The 12,455-nt window shown below is 52.4% G+C and overlaps 2 protein-coding genes across 6 annotated transcripts in view; both read left to right on the top strand.

Moving 5' to 3' along the window:
- The window catches only part of C14H10orf95 (chromosome 14 C10orf95 homolog), a 7,768-nt gene extending 4,490 nt beyond the window's left edge, over positions 1 to 3,278 (top strand). The window contains exon 2 of one of the 2 annotated variants that reach the window (XM_032313568.1): positions 1,827 to 3,278. The gene's annotated coding sequence lies outside the window, so the exon portion shown is untranslated. Of the gene's footprint in view, positions 1 to 467; positions 509 to 1,826 lie in introns of those variants that run through there. The other variant, XM_032313567.1, reaches the window with a different exon arrangement.
- Positions 1 to 12,455, top strand: part of CUEDC2 (CUE domain containing 2) — a 15,928-nt gene extending 3,473 nt beyond the window's left edge. Inside the window, exons 1-9 of one of the 4 annotated variants that reach the window (XM_032313562.1) lie at positions 5,540 to 5,673; positions 10,465 to 10,551; positions 10,913 to 11,056; positions 11,151 to 11,212; positions 11,294 to 11,424; positions 11,509 to 11,691; positions 11,831 to 11,892; positions 11,974 to 12,034; positions 12,121 to 12,455. In XM_032313562.1, coding sequence (XP_032169453.1) covers positions 10,478 to 10,551; positions 10,913 to 11,056; positions 11,151 to 11,212; positions 11,294 to 11,424; positions 11,509 to 11,691; positions 11,831 to 11,892; positions 11,974 to 12,034; positions 12,121 to 12,267 — 864 coding nt within the window. In that variant the 5' untranslated portion in view covers positions 5,540 to 5,673; positions 10,465 to 10,477 and the 3' untranslated portion in view covers positions 12,268 to 12,455. The other 3 variants (XM_032313563.1, XM_032313564.1, XM_032313565.1) reach the window with 3 other exon arrangements.

The raw sequence follows: 12,455 nt of genomic DNA, 5'->3' as shown, positions 1-12,455 counted from the left end.
CCATTTAAGAACCCACAATACGCCAGGCAGTAAGTACTCTAGGGACTGGGGTTATAGGGGAGAGCCAGACAAGTCCCTGACCTCAGGCGGAACCCAGAGAAACAAACTGACAGCAACCAAACTGGTGAACATAGGATATAATGTCAGATAGTGATTAAGTGATGGGATGCAGTCTTCAAGACGATAGCCACGCCATCTCTGGAGAGGTGATTTTTGGGTTGAGACCTACTGAAGACCTTCACAAGCCATTTGAATACCTGGGGGAGAAAAGTACAACAACCCATGGCTGGAGCATCCTTGTCCTGTGAGTGAGCAAGGGAGCAAGAAAGTGGCCGTTAATGAGGCTGGGGATGAAGCCAGATCCTGTGGCACGTTGAGAATTTTGGATTTTACTCTTAGCGGGCAGAGTGTTATAAGTAGGCAAGAATGTGATTGGACTTTTTTTTTTTTTTTTTTTTTTTACACAGAGAGAGAGACCACAAGCAGGCAGAGAGGCGGGCATAGAGAGAGGGGGAAACAGGCTCCCCGCCGAGCAGAGAGCCCTACGCGGGGCCCCATCCCAGGAACCCGAGACCACGACCTGAGCTGAAGGCAGAGGCTTTAACTCACTGAGCCACCCAGGTGCCCCTGGACTTTTTAATTATTCTTTTTTCTTAAGGATTTTATTTATTTGGGATACCTGGGTGGCTTAGTGGGTTAAAGCCTCTGCCTTTGGCTCAGGTCATGATCTCAGGGTCCTGGGATCGAGACCCGCATCGGGCTCTCTGGTCAGCAGGGAGCCTGCTTCCTCCTCTCTCTCTGCCTGCCTCTCTGCCTACTTGTGATCTCTGTCTGTCAAATAAATAAATAAAATCTTAAAAAAAAAAAAAAGTAGTAAATGTGCTACAGAGCTATGTCTATGTGTTACATTTTAACCTTGGAGAATTGTCTGCATGCCAATAAGTCTCAAATCCTTTTTTGAAACAAGGCAGGTTTCAACTAAATACTGAGTCTCACATCACATAAGGTGTGTTTTGTAACTCCTTTCTTCTCTATCCTCTCGGGTTCAGAGCTTGAAGTCTCTTAACATCCTCTATCACTGAGAATCTGCATAGCTCACGGACATTTCTCCCCAAGCCTTCTGCTTATGCCCTAGAAATGCCCATAGCCTGCACACCAGTTTGCCCACAGGCCCAGTGAGAGAAGAGGGCCCCTGATCACAGGCTTTCTGAAGGAAGAGTGGCCACTCCCTTCAGTCCAGCATGCTGCCATGCATCCTTCCAAAGCCCAGTGCTTTCTCCAGGCCCTGTGGACATAAGGGAGCCCTGCAGGGAGCCTAGATGCCTCCTTCTCTGATCTTTTATTTGAACTTAACCCTTAGAAGCTTAGAACTCATAAAACATCTCAGTTGCCAGGGACTTTGCTGTTCACTTGGTTCAGTCCCCTCAATTTACGTTATGCTGGGAATCCAAGAGAGAAGGAGTGACTCACCCGAGGTTATACAATTGGTGGGAATCCACAACTCCTAGATCTCAGCAGGCTTGGGCCACCAAACTCTGGTTCTGGTGGCTTCCTCCTGGTCTTGCCCCAGCCCTACCTGTCCCTGGCATCTGGTCTGGAGCCCTTCACTCAGTAAATCTGGGTTGTGACTAATTTTAAGCCTTATCCTACCCACCCTTTGCAATGGGGTAGTTCACATTCTATTTAAGGGAATATAATAAGAATCATAATAAACTCACCACACTTAACTGAGAACTTACTATCAGAAGCCCTGAACAGAAGAAACTATCAACTCGTTTAAGCCTCACAAAACTTCGGTATGTGTGATTATTTTTTTTTACCTACAGATGAGGAAACTGAGACCTATACAGGTAAACAGCTTACCCAAGTTCACACAATGGAGAATGCACCTGGGAAATCTAGCTGTACCTTAACTTCTAGGCCAAACTGCCTCTTCTATATTAGACACACTCAGCAAAATGCAAGGAACATTTACTAAACAGCTATGTGCACTTGACTAGACACTATGGGGTTCATGAATGAGCCCTTCTAGAGAGAAATATGGAGGATTTGCAGGAGATCATCTGCTCTGCTGGGAAGTTGATGGAGGCTTCCTCGAAGAGGCATCTGAAAGAGACTTTGAAGGATGTATAGGATCCCAACAGATAGTGATGGGAAGGAGGTGTCCCAGGAAGAACTGAGGAGGTTTCAGCATGAGTAAAGGTATGGCAGCAGGACCAGGGAGCAATGTGGTTCATTAGAGGGCAGGTTATAACCAGGGAGAAAGGAATCTCAAGCTTGAAAGCAAAGTGGAGGCCATACTGTGAAAGACTTTAATTATAAAGTAAGGAATAGGGAGAAGCTTTTGAGGTCTTTAAACAGAAGTGTTGTCCAAGTTGAAGTTGTTAAAAGATGTAGCCAGTGCCTGGAGGAGCCCCTGGCTGGGATGCTTTGAGCCTGAGCCAGCAGCTTCCCCATAACCTCTCTGTTGATGGTACAGCACAGCCGGGCACCAGAACTGAGTCCCTAGGCCATTTGCTCAAGCTCACAGCCTATGGAATTCAGTTCTCAGAGCCAGGTGGCCAACATTCTCCCAGCCTTGATTCTGCCCTCCTGTGCTCTCTTCTGTGAATTCCTCCGATTCCCACCATGGATAAGGAACCTGGGATCTCAAGATTCCTCCTATCCCAGAGAGGGTCTGAGCTTAGAGCTGAAAAATAGAGCCCATACCCAGGGAAAGGGGCAAGAGTTCTCTGAGTTCCCACAGGAGGGATGCAGGATATGAGGGGAGGGGGCTTAGGGCCATGGCAGGGATTCTATGAGTACTGTGGAATCATTTCTTGCCCAGATGTGCTCCTGGTGGGGCCAGATGTTGAGAGGTACTCCAGGAGAAGTCGGGGTGAGGGAAGTGCCAGAATATCTGCATGGAGAAAGGCATCTCTCTGGAGACTGGGAGGCTTCCTGAACCAGAGGGAAACCCTAAAATATGAATCCCCAAAATAGGAGTCCCAAAGCTCCAGCTCCCTGAAAATCTCCCCACCAAAAATGAAGATCTGAGCTACGTGGGATAGGTAGGGGCGTGAAAGAGAAATCTTTCCCTGAAACACGCTTTCATTTCTGGAGAGTTAAACAGGGCAATGGGGGCTATTCCCCATCCCCAGGCAGAGCCACAGCCTATCCCTGGAGAGGAAAAGGCAAGCCTGCAAGCCCAGGAGCCACTCCACCCCCACCCTGCTTGGGTTGTGACCAAGGGCCCACACATACCCATGAAGCCTCCTTTCTTGCTCCTGGGGCTGGATCTGCAGGGATGCTGAGAATGCTCCTTAAATAGGCCCCCTCCCTGCCCCAGCCAACTCCCACCCCCGCCCCATCCTGGCTCTTCTGAGAAAGGAGGAAGGTGTGGGAGGACTGGGCACCTTGCCCAGAGAGCCCTTTCTGACCTCAAGTAAGAGCGGGGACCCCCTCCTTCCTCCCCATCCTTTTGAAGTGTCCCCTTCCTCACCTCAGTCTCTGACTGAGTCCCTCCCACCCCTTGAGACCTTATCTCTGCTCTTAATGTCTGGGCAATCTGCCCTTTATGCCTAATTTCAAACCCAATTCCTATTCTGAGGTTGGATGATGGGGAATTGATGTGCTAAGGGAAGCTTCGGCATAGGCTTCTAGCTTTTCCCTTCAGCTGAGGACACCTAGGAGGCAAAAGTCACTTGAGGGAATGGGAAAAGAGCAGTCACCACGTCACTTTTTTCTCCCTACGTGGCTTCCAGCAGCACCCGAAGGGCAGGTGGAATCTGGTCCCATCTTGGGGGTGGAGAGACTGAGACCTGAGGGGACAAAGAATCAGGGGCTTAAGATCAGGCCAGCTATGGAATGCCAAGCAGGAGAAGTGTTCCCCAGAGCTCCTATCTTATAGTTTGTGTGTCCTTGTGCCTGTGGCAGTCCCTTTCCTCAGCCCACTGTCTTCTGACCCCAGAAACAATCCCCTGCTGCACAGAGTAGGGACCCTTCAGGATCTGAGCTGGGAATCAAGGGACTCCCCCTAAGAGGTCTTCTCATGATCCTTCTCCCCAAAGCTCAGGAATTTCTTTCTGATGATATCTACCTACATCCAACTGCCAGCCCAGGAACAGGCCAGAAGGGAGGAGAGAAAGGCACAGGGATGGCTGCAGGGATCTCAGGCCAGACGTAGGGACAGAGAAAACCTGAAAGTTCCCGTAATGGGGGTGGTAGGGAGAGAAGAGTCATCAGCATTGTGCAATGAAGGCGGGGATGGGGCTGGGGGAAGGGAGGGACAGCCAAGTCTTTAAAGGACTGGCAGAGGCCTGGGGCTGATGGAGCTTCCCATCACCCCCCTTCCCAGGGGCCAGCCTAGCCAGAGTTCAAAGTGGCTGTCACCACACCTCTCATTAACCCTAGCAGCGCCAGGCTGGCAGCGGCAGTGTTTTTATGGGAGACGCGACGCCAAATGTGCTCCCTCATATCTCCCTCCCCTTTCCTGCCCTGACTCCCCAGCAGTGAACATCTCATTCTTTGAGGCCAGAGGACCCTGGTGGGGGTAGCTGGGAGCCTGCAGCAAGGGACAGAGCTTGAGAGGGAGCAGTTCTTAGGGGAGAGGAGAGGAGAGGACTTTCTACCTTGGACCATGAGCTCCTGAGGGCAGTGACAGTTTCTGAGTACACAGTACCTTAGGGAACTAGCCCTGAAGGCGCTCACCCCTGCTGGCTTGGGAGTTCCCTTGAAGGGAACTCTTTCCTTCATGACCCATGGCGGGATTCCTGGGAAGGGATGGCTGTGGGTTCCCCCACAGGGTAGCACCGGGAAGCAGAGGCAGCAGGAACAGGAAGAAGGTAAGGCCTTGCTAGGTCTTGGAGTTCAGTTGTCCTAACCTATATGAGACACGCCAATATGTCTCATGGGCATGAAGGCCCTGAGAGTTGGCATGGCCTCTAGACTGTCCTGGATCTGGGCTCAGGTTGATACTGACCCAGAATACCCACTCCCTGCTACCTCCGTCCAAACCAGGCTCCACGATCCCAAGACCCAGACCCTGTAACCACCCGAATCTTGGGGGAGACTTCGCTGTTAAGGGAAGGCAAAGGGGACAGATATGGTGGGAAAGGAAGAGTCACCTAAGAGTTGACTGGGTAATGGACCTTGACGGACCTTGAACCTACACTGGACAGGAAGGGGGAAAACACAGGGATTTGGGAAGAAAACCAGGTTCTGGACGTAGGGGCCACCAGATCCAATTAAGGATCCAAGTCTGGAAAGACGGTAGAGACAAGGAGAAGGGAGGAAGCTACAGGATTTGAAGGCGGAGATTTTGGGGCAAGGAAGGCAGACGAGAAGACCCTGGGTGGGGTTGAACGGTTCTCGGTGTTTCCCAGCTGACAAGAAACTAGGAGGGGAGGCAGTCAGCAGTTAATAATACTCCACCCACTGGCGCGACCTCCACGCCTAATTCCTCCCAACCCGCAACAAAAATGGCCGCCGCGGGCGCCTGTCCAAAACCCTGAGACTAACGAGCGTGGGCGCAGAAGCCCCGCCCGGTTGTGGGCAATGCCCTTCTCAAAAATGGCTACCGCGGCGCTTCTGAAAAGGAACCGCTCTGGGCCTCGCCTTTGATCTCGTTGGTGGGGCTGGGGGATGAGAGCTGCACGGCGCGGGACAAGTCGCCGGCGGCGCCCGACGGAGCAGGTGATTTCCCCTCCGGCCCCCGGCCCAGGGCTAGGAGAGTCGCGGAGAACGCGGACCCAGGGTACCCGTCCTGTGTGTTCCCCCACGGTACTCTCTGGGGCCCATCGGCCCCCCATCTCTGATTCTCGCCGTGGCCTGTATCAAGGCACATCCCAGCTTACTCAGGCCTCCCTAGTCTTGTGTCCCCAGGGCTGCAACCGCATCCCGGTGCCCTCGGGCCCACTATCCCAGACTCTCTGGGTATTCCGCTAGCTTGTTTAGGGTGCTCCTGCTTCAGGGGTGGACCATCATCGCGGTCCCACTTCCTGTGCACCCTACTATCCCCGTTCGTGCCCCGGTCTGACTTTGGGTGCCGGAATCCCTTATAGCCCTCAGTGTCCTTGGCGCCTCTGACTTTACTTGGGGGTCGGCGACAACGATGTCCTCTGGAACCTGCATTATGGGACGAGGGCCCCAGGAGCTGGGGTTCATAGGGGCTGAGAAACCAGTGAAGACCCGTGCTAGACCCTCAGAGTGCCCACACTGCTTCCCAGGACTCCTCCCACATGGCCTTCTGCTTTCTCTCCGCCTTAAGCACCTCCCCACCCCAAGGGAACAGCGTGGTACGCCTTCCCCCAGTCTCACTTAAATTTGTCCTGGGGAATCTATATTGAGCATCTGGAGAGTCCAGGCTTGTGCCTGGTCCTGAGTACGCTCTCAGGCCATCTGGGAGCAGTGAGGATGGGGCACTCAGGGCTCACTATGGGGAGAAAGTGAGTCCTGCAGAATAAGAGGCAGAGAAAAAGACGTTCTGAGTGGGGAGACCCGTGTAAGCAAAGATTCTGAGGTAGGGAGGAGGGCCAACCAGGCAGGACAGGAGGATCAGAACATCAATTAATTTATGAGGTAATGTAGCATAGTGGTTAACAGGGTTCTGGAGCCAGACTGCTTGGATGTAAATGTGCCAATAACTGTGTGATCTTGGACAAGTTACTTAACCTCTCAGCGTCTCCATTTCCTTTTGGGCAAAATGGAATAGTATAATAATATTACTTGCTATATTTTAGAGTTATTGTGAGGATTAGGTAAGTTAATACATGTAAAGTGCATAGAATTATTACCATCATCAGAGGTATTTAAACAGGACTTATGACAGGATGACCATCACATCCCATGGACACCACCAACGAGGGAGCCCTGATTTGGAGCCCCAAGGAAGTAATGGAATTTTGTGGACTACATCCAGAATTTGAAAATTCTCATGAAATTCATGTTCTTACCCTGCAGAAGGCTGGCTGCTTAGGCTACAGCTTCCCTAGCTCAGGGACTGTGGAGGAGAAATATTGGAAGCGGCCTGTGGGCAGGAAAGCAGTGCTGAGGAAGGCTTGAAGGATGGAGAAGGGTGAAAGAAAGAAGTGGCAAGCTTTAAAGGCTGGGTAAAGTTTGGTCAGCCCCAGAACAGAAGAGAGTGTGTTGCTTTAGAAGACAAGCTAGAGCAAAAGCCAAGGGAAGGAAGACATTCTTTGGGGGCATAGTGAGGAGTTTCCCAGTAACAACCTCCTGGCCCTCAGACCTTGATTAGAAACCCAGGGGCATCAGACACATCTTTGAGCACTTCTTCCCTAGAAACTAGACTTTCTCACTGCAGCCCTCGTCCCAGCAGAGGTTGCCAGGCAACTGACAGCAGCCAGGATTTGATGTAATCCAGGATGGGTGTAGTGGGTCTCTTAGGCGGCTGACCTTTGGGGGGAACTGCATAATGGTATCTGGCATGTGTGGTGTGAGCTGTTCTCCTGTCCAGGGCCCATGCTAGAGTCTGGAGCAAGAGGCAGGCATTTCCCCCTAGTAGGCGAGAGCTTCTCAGTCTTGCTGTCCAAAGTGACTCCCATGCTGTCACAGAAACACTGTGTTACCACTCAGGGGACCGGGTCACTGTGAGCATAGATCGTAGTTCTGTCTCACCCCTCTTGGAAGTCTTGAGATTCCCCCCATCGCCTGGAATATATACAAGCATGGTGATCTAGATTTAAATCTTTACCACAGTTCAGCCAAGTGAGTTGGGAAAATCATTAAACTCACTGAGCTTCAGTTCCTTCATTTGTAAAGCGGGGAGCTTGAGCATCCCACTCCATAGGATACCTAGTGTACACTCATGAATAAGCCAGGAGTATTGTCCCTGCCCTCATGAGACAATTGGAAGAAACCTTAAACATTCCCCAAATAATTATTTTTAGTTATAGCTGCGAAAGGTACTGTGAAATATGGGAAAGTGCAGTCTGCAATGAGGGTGTAAGACGGAGGGGACTGAAGCAGTTCTCAGGGGTCAGGGGCAGCATCCTTTGAGGAAGAAGATTGTAAACTGAGACCCGACAGGTGAGAAGGTGTTAGACAAGTGAAGGGGTGGAGGTGGAAAGCTGTCCAAGCAGAGGAAACAGTTTGTGCAAAGCATCTTGGCACGAAAGAGCTTGAAGGTTGGCAAACTGGAAGAAAGCCAGGGTGGAGGGGAGTGATCCAGGGAGGGTGTGGCACATGGGGAGGCTGGAGAGATGTAGGCAGGGGTAAGGCCCTCAACTAACGGCCACCAAAAGAATCTGGGCTAATCAGAAGGGAAGGGGGACTTCACTGCTAGATTTGTAGCAGGAAAAATAGGATTTTTGTACAGGTTACGCAACTGTGATCTTTGTAAAGAATAGATTTTGGGGACAATACAGTGGTAGGAGGAGGGGCTGGGAGGCTCTGGCAGTGAAGGCAAGAGGTGGATGGAATGGGAGGAGAGATGGAGAGAAGCACATGTGTTGAGAGGTGTGAGAGGTGATGGTCAGTGCTTGGTGACTGGATGTGGGTAAGATGGTGTCAGGATAATTCCCAGACTTGTGGCAAGAGCAGCTGGGTACGTGAACGTGCATTTACATGTTAAGTCACCCACGTGGAGGTGTCTGAGAGGGAGGCCTGCAAGTGTAGCTACGTGGAGGGGACTGGGCTCGAGGACTGGCATTTGGGGATTGGTTATATAGAGTTGGTTCATAAAGATGTGGGACCAGACAAGGTCTTGGGGGGAGGTGCAGAGCAAGGAGGGAAGAGGAGCAGCTGTGAGCCTGAGTTTTGCTGCTAGCAGAAGTGAGGGGAACAGAGAAAGGAGCCTGGGAAGGAGTGGCTGGAGAAGGAGAGTGTGATGTGTCAGAAACCGACATCGATGTTGCTTGAAAGGGCAAATATCAGGTGCATCCAGAAAAAATAGCCTTTTCTTTCTTTTCTTTTCCTTCTTTCTCTCACTCTCACCTTCCTTCCCTTCCTTCCTATAGATCCAAAACAGGCAGTATTGGCAAGCTTAAATGGTTCAACCTAATTAGACCAAAACCTGAAAAAGTAACTCATGACCTTGGACTGAGCAATTCTGGTAGAGATGTTGGAGCAGAAGCCAGATGAGCTGGGGAGAGTGGCTAGAAAGGAGACTAATAAGGAAATGGAATCGACATGATTGGATTGGCTGAGTGCAGCAGATCGGGCTGAGAGAGGGTGAAATCAAGGGTAATTACCAAGTCTCAGGTTTGGCAGCTGAGTGAGTAAATGGTAGGGTCAGCCAGTGAAATGGGGGGGGGGGTTACACCAATCATGAAATATTGTGAGTGTGGGGTAGGTGTAATCTGAGATACCTCTGAGTCTTCTGAGTGGGAAGACGAGCTGACATTTGGGCCTGTGGAGCCATGTGTTCCCGACTCCCACATATGGACTGTTGGGAGTCAAAAGCATGTAGATGGGAATGAAATAAGTCAATGAGTATTTATTGAACATTTACTAAGTACAAGTAGTTGTCTAAGTGCTAGGGTTACACCAGTGAATAAGACAAAGACCCCTGCACCTTGAAGCTTACAGTCTATGAGGGAGGTCAGACAATAGGCAAATAAACATAAGATAACATTAAACTGTAATAGATGCTGTATAGGAAATGAATCAGGGTAAGGGACTAGGGAGTAGCAGGAATACTCCCTATTTTTGGTAGGTTAGTCAGGGAAGGTCTCTCTCAGAAGGCAACATTTGAGCAGAGCTCCAGAGGAGATGAGGGGATGAACCATGTAGATATATGGGGGAGATAGGAAGGAAGAAGCTGGGGAAGTTTGAGGACCAGCAAGGAGGCTGGTGAGGCAGGAGTGGAGTGAGTGATGAGGTTGGAAAGCCGGGCAAAGGCCAGATCTTGGAGGGCTCCATAGGCTTTGGAATGGAGGATGGAAAGTCCTGTGTAGATAGCCCCAAGTTGCTGGATTGGGCAGGAAAAGAGAATTTCTGAAAGACTTCCCCTTCCATCAGAGCCCCAGAGCCAGAAAAGCCCCTTTGTGCAGTGGGTGGGTGGCCCATTCTAGCTGGGGGAAGGCTGTGCTTGGTCCTGAGGCCTGCTACTTGGGGGGGGCTAGACAATGGGTCCCTTGTGGTTGGACTTGAGGGCCAAGTGGCCCTCTCTATGATGGGATTCCTCAGCTAAGAGGCATGTGACCCCAAGACCTTGGCTTCTTGCCACAGGGTCTGGGCCTACTGCTGGGGAATGGGGTAGAGAGATGGGGAGAGGCCGGGGGAAGGGCGAGGGAAACCACTGTGGAGGCCTCCTCCTGAGACAGGGGCGAAGGAGGTGGACAGGCAGGGAGGGGGCTGCAGCTCTGCTTGAGGGAGCGGGGGAGGGCTGCAGAGCTGGAAGCTGTGGACAGCATCAACAAATGGTTTCCACAGCAGGGCAGGAGGGAGGGGCTGGCCACGCCTGGGCCTACTGGGTAGGGGCAGGCAGAAGAGGGCCTGACAAACCTACATCTTCTGTCCCTGCAGAAGAGGAGAGAGCATGGAGCTGGAGAGGATTGTCAGTGCAGCCCTCCTTGCCTTTGTCCAGACGCACCTCCCAGAGGCTGACCTCAGGTAGCAGCAGCTCTCCTAGAAGGATCATACCAGGGTCAGGGTTGGAGCTGCTGGGCAGGACTCTGGGCCCTGGCCCATGGAAAGACTGGGGTGGGAAGCCGTCCGCTCTAATCCAGAGGTGGGGGAGGGCTGATTATGATCTGCTGGTATGGCCTTAATCTTAACCTGTCCCTGTCACCTTGCTGGACAGATGGGAAACCGAAGCTCTGTGGGAGGGTGGGATACTTTCTGGCTTCAAGGCTTTAAGTCTGGTTCATGGACACAGGGAAGTCAAGGGCTCGAGTCTCAGGCTGAGGGGGAGGGGGTGTTGCTGGAAGTACCCAGTGTCCTACTCAGGGCTTGTCCTGTCCCCTTCCTGCAGCGGCTTGGATGAAGTCATCTTCTCCTATGTGCTTGGGGTCCTGGAGGATCTGGGCCCCTCAGGGCCATCAGAGGAGAACTTCGATATGGAGGCCTTCACTGAGATGATGGAGGCCTATGTGCCTGGCTTTGCCCACATTCCAAGGTGGGATCTGGCTGGGGCAAAGAGGGGGCAGAGGGCCAGCAGACGGTGGAGGGTGGGCAGAGTCGTCCTCTTACCACCCTCCTTGTCTTTTCAGGGGGACGATAGGGGACATGATGCAGAAGCTCTCAGGGCAGTTAAGTGGTGCCAGGAACAAAGGTGAGTTTGGGGCCTGGGATGACTCATAACCCCCATCCCCCCAAATCTTGACAAACCTGATGCTCTCTCTGCTTCCTTAAGAGAACCTGCAACCACAGAGCTCTGAGGTCCAAGGTCAGATGCCTGTCTCCCCAGAGCCCCTGCAGCGGCCTGAAAAGCTCAAAGAAGAGACTAGGGCTTCTCCTACAGCTTCTGGAGACACCCAGGATGAGGTACTGGTAGAGGAGGGTACTGGGAGAGAATTAGGGGCCAGGAAAGAAGGAAGTACTGCTTCTTGTCAACATCTCTGCCCACAGGCAGCTGGTGCTGAGGAGGAGCTGCTGCCAGGGGTGGATGTCCTCCTGGAGGTGTTCCCTACCTGTTCAGTGGAGCAGGCCCAGTGGGTGCTGGCCAAAGCTCGGGGAGACTTGGAAGAAGCTGTGCAGATGCTTGTAGAGGGGAAGGAGGAGGGGCCTCCAGCCTGGGACGGCCCTAACCAGGTATCCTCTGCTAGACATCTCCCTCCACCCAAAGAGCCTCAGCCCCACGGTGCCATATTGTTAAGCCCCTGCCCCTAGCCTATCCCTGTCTGCTTCTGCTGGTGCCCTAGGCTTTAGACTGGGCTTCTCTTCTCTGCAGGACCTGCCCAGGCGCCTCAGAGGCCCCCAAAAGGATGAACTGAAGTCCTTCATCCTGCAGAAGTGAGTCTGGGCTGGGCTGGGCTAGACCCTTAGAAGGTCTTTCCGGGGTGGCAGGAGCTTCAGCCAGCCAGTTTTTGGCAGGTACATGATGGTGGATAGCGCAGAGGATCAGAAGATTCACCGGCCCATGGCTCCCAGGGAGGTGAGAGGGCTATGGCTGCTAGAGGTGTGGAGTGGGGGGGGGGGCATCTCCTGGCTTCTGCTCCTCACTGTCCAGTTGCCTGACAGGCCCCCAAGAAGCTGATCCGCTACATTGACAACCAGGTAGTAAGTACCAAGGGGGAGCGATTCAAAGACGTGCGGAACCCTGAGGCCGAGGAGATGAAGGCCACATACATCAACCTCAAGCCCGCCAGAAAGTACCGCTTCCACTGAGGCATTCGCCAGACTCTGCCGGAGCCTTCTAGGCTCAGATCCCAGAGGGATGCAGGAGCCCTACACTCTCCCACAGGGCCCGCCCTAACTCCTGTCCCCCTTCTCCACCCTGCTCTCTACTTCCTTGCCCCACACTGTTGACCTCCTCTTGGAGCTGCCCAAGGGCACAGTAAAGGTGGCCCCAGGAA

Source organism: Mustela erminea, chromosome 14 (assembly GCF_009829155.1).
Source record: "Mustela erminea isolate mMusErm1 chromosome 14, mMusErm1.Pri, whole genome shotgun sequence".
Taxonomy (NCBI): domain Eukaryota; kingdom Metazoa; phylum Chordata; class Mammalia; order Carnivora; family Mustelidae; genus Mustela; species Mustela erminea.
This window is presented reverse-complemented; position numbering and strand designations above follow the sequence as displayed.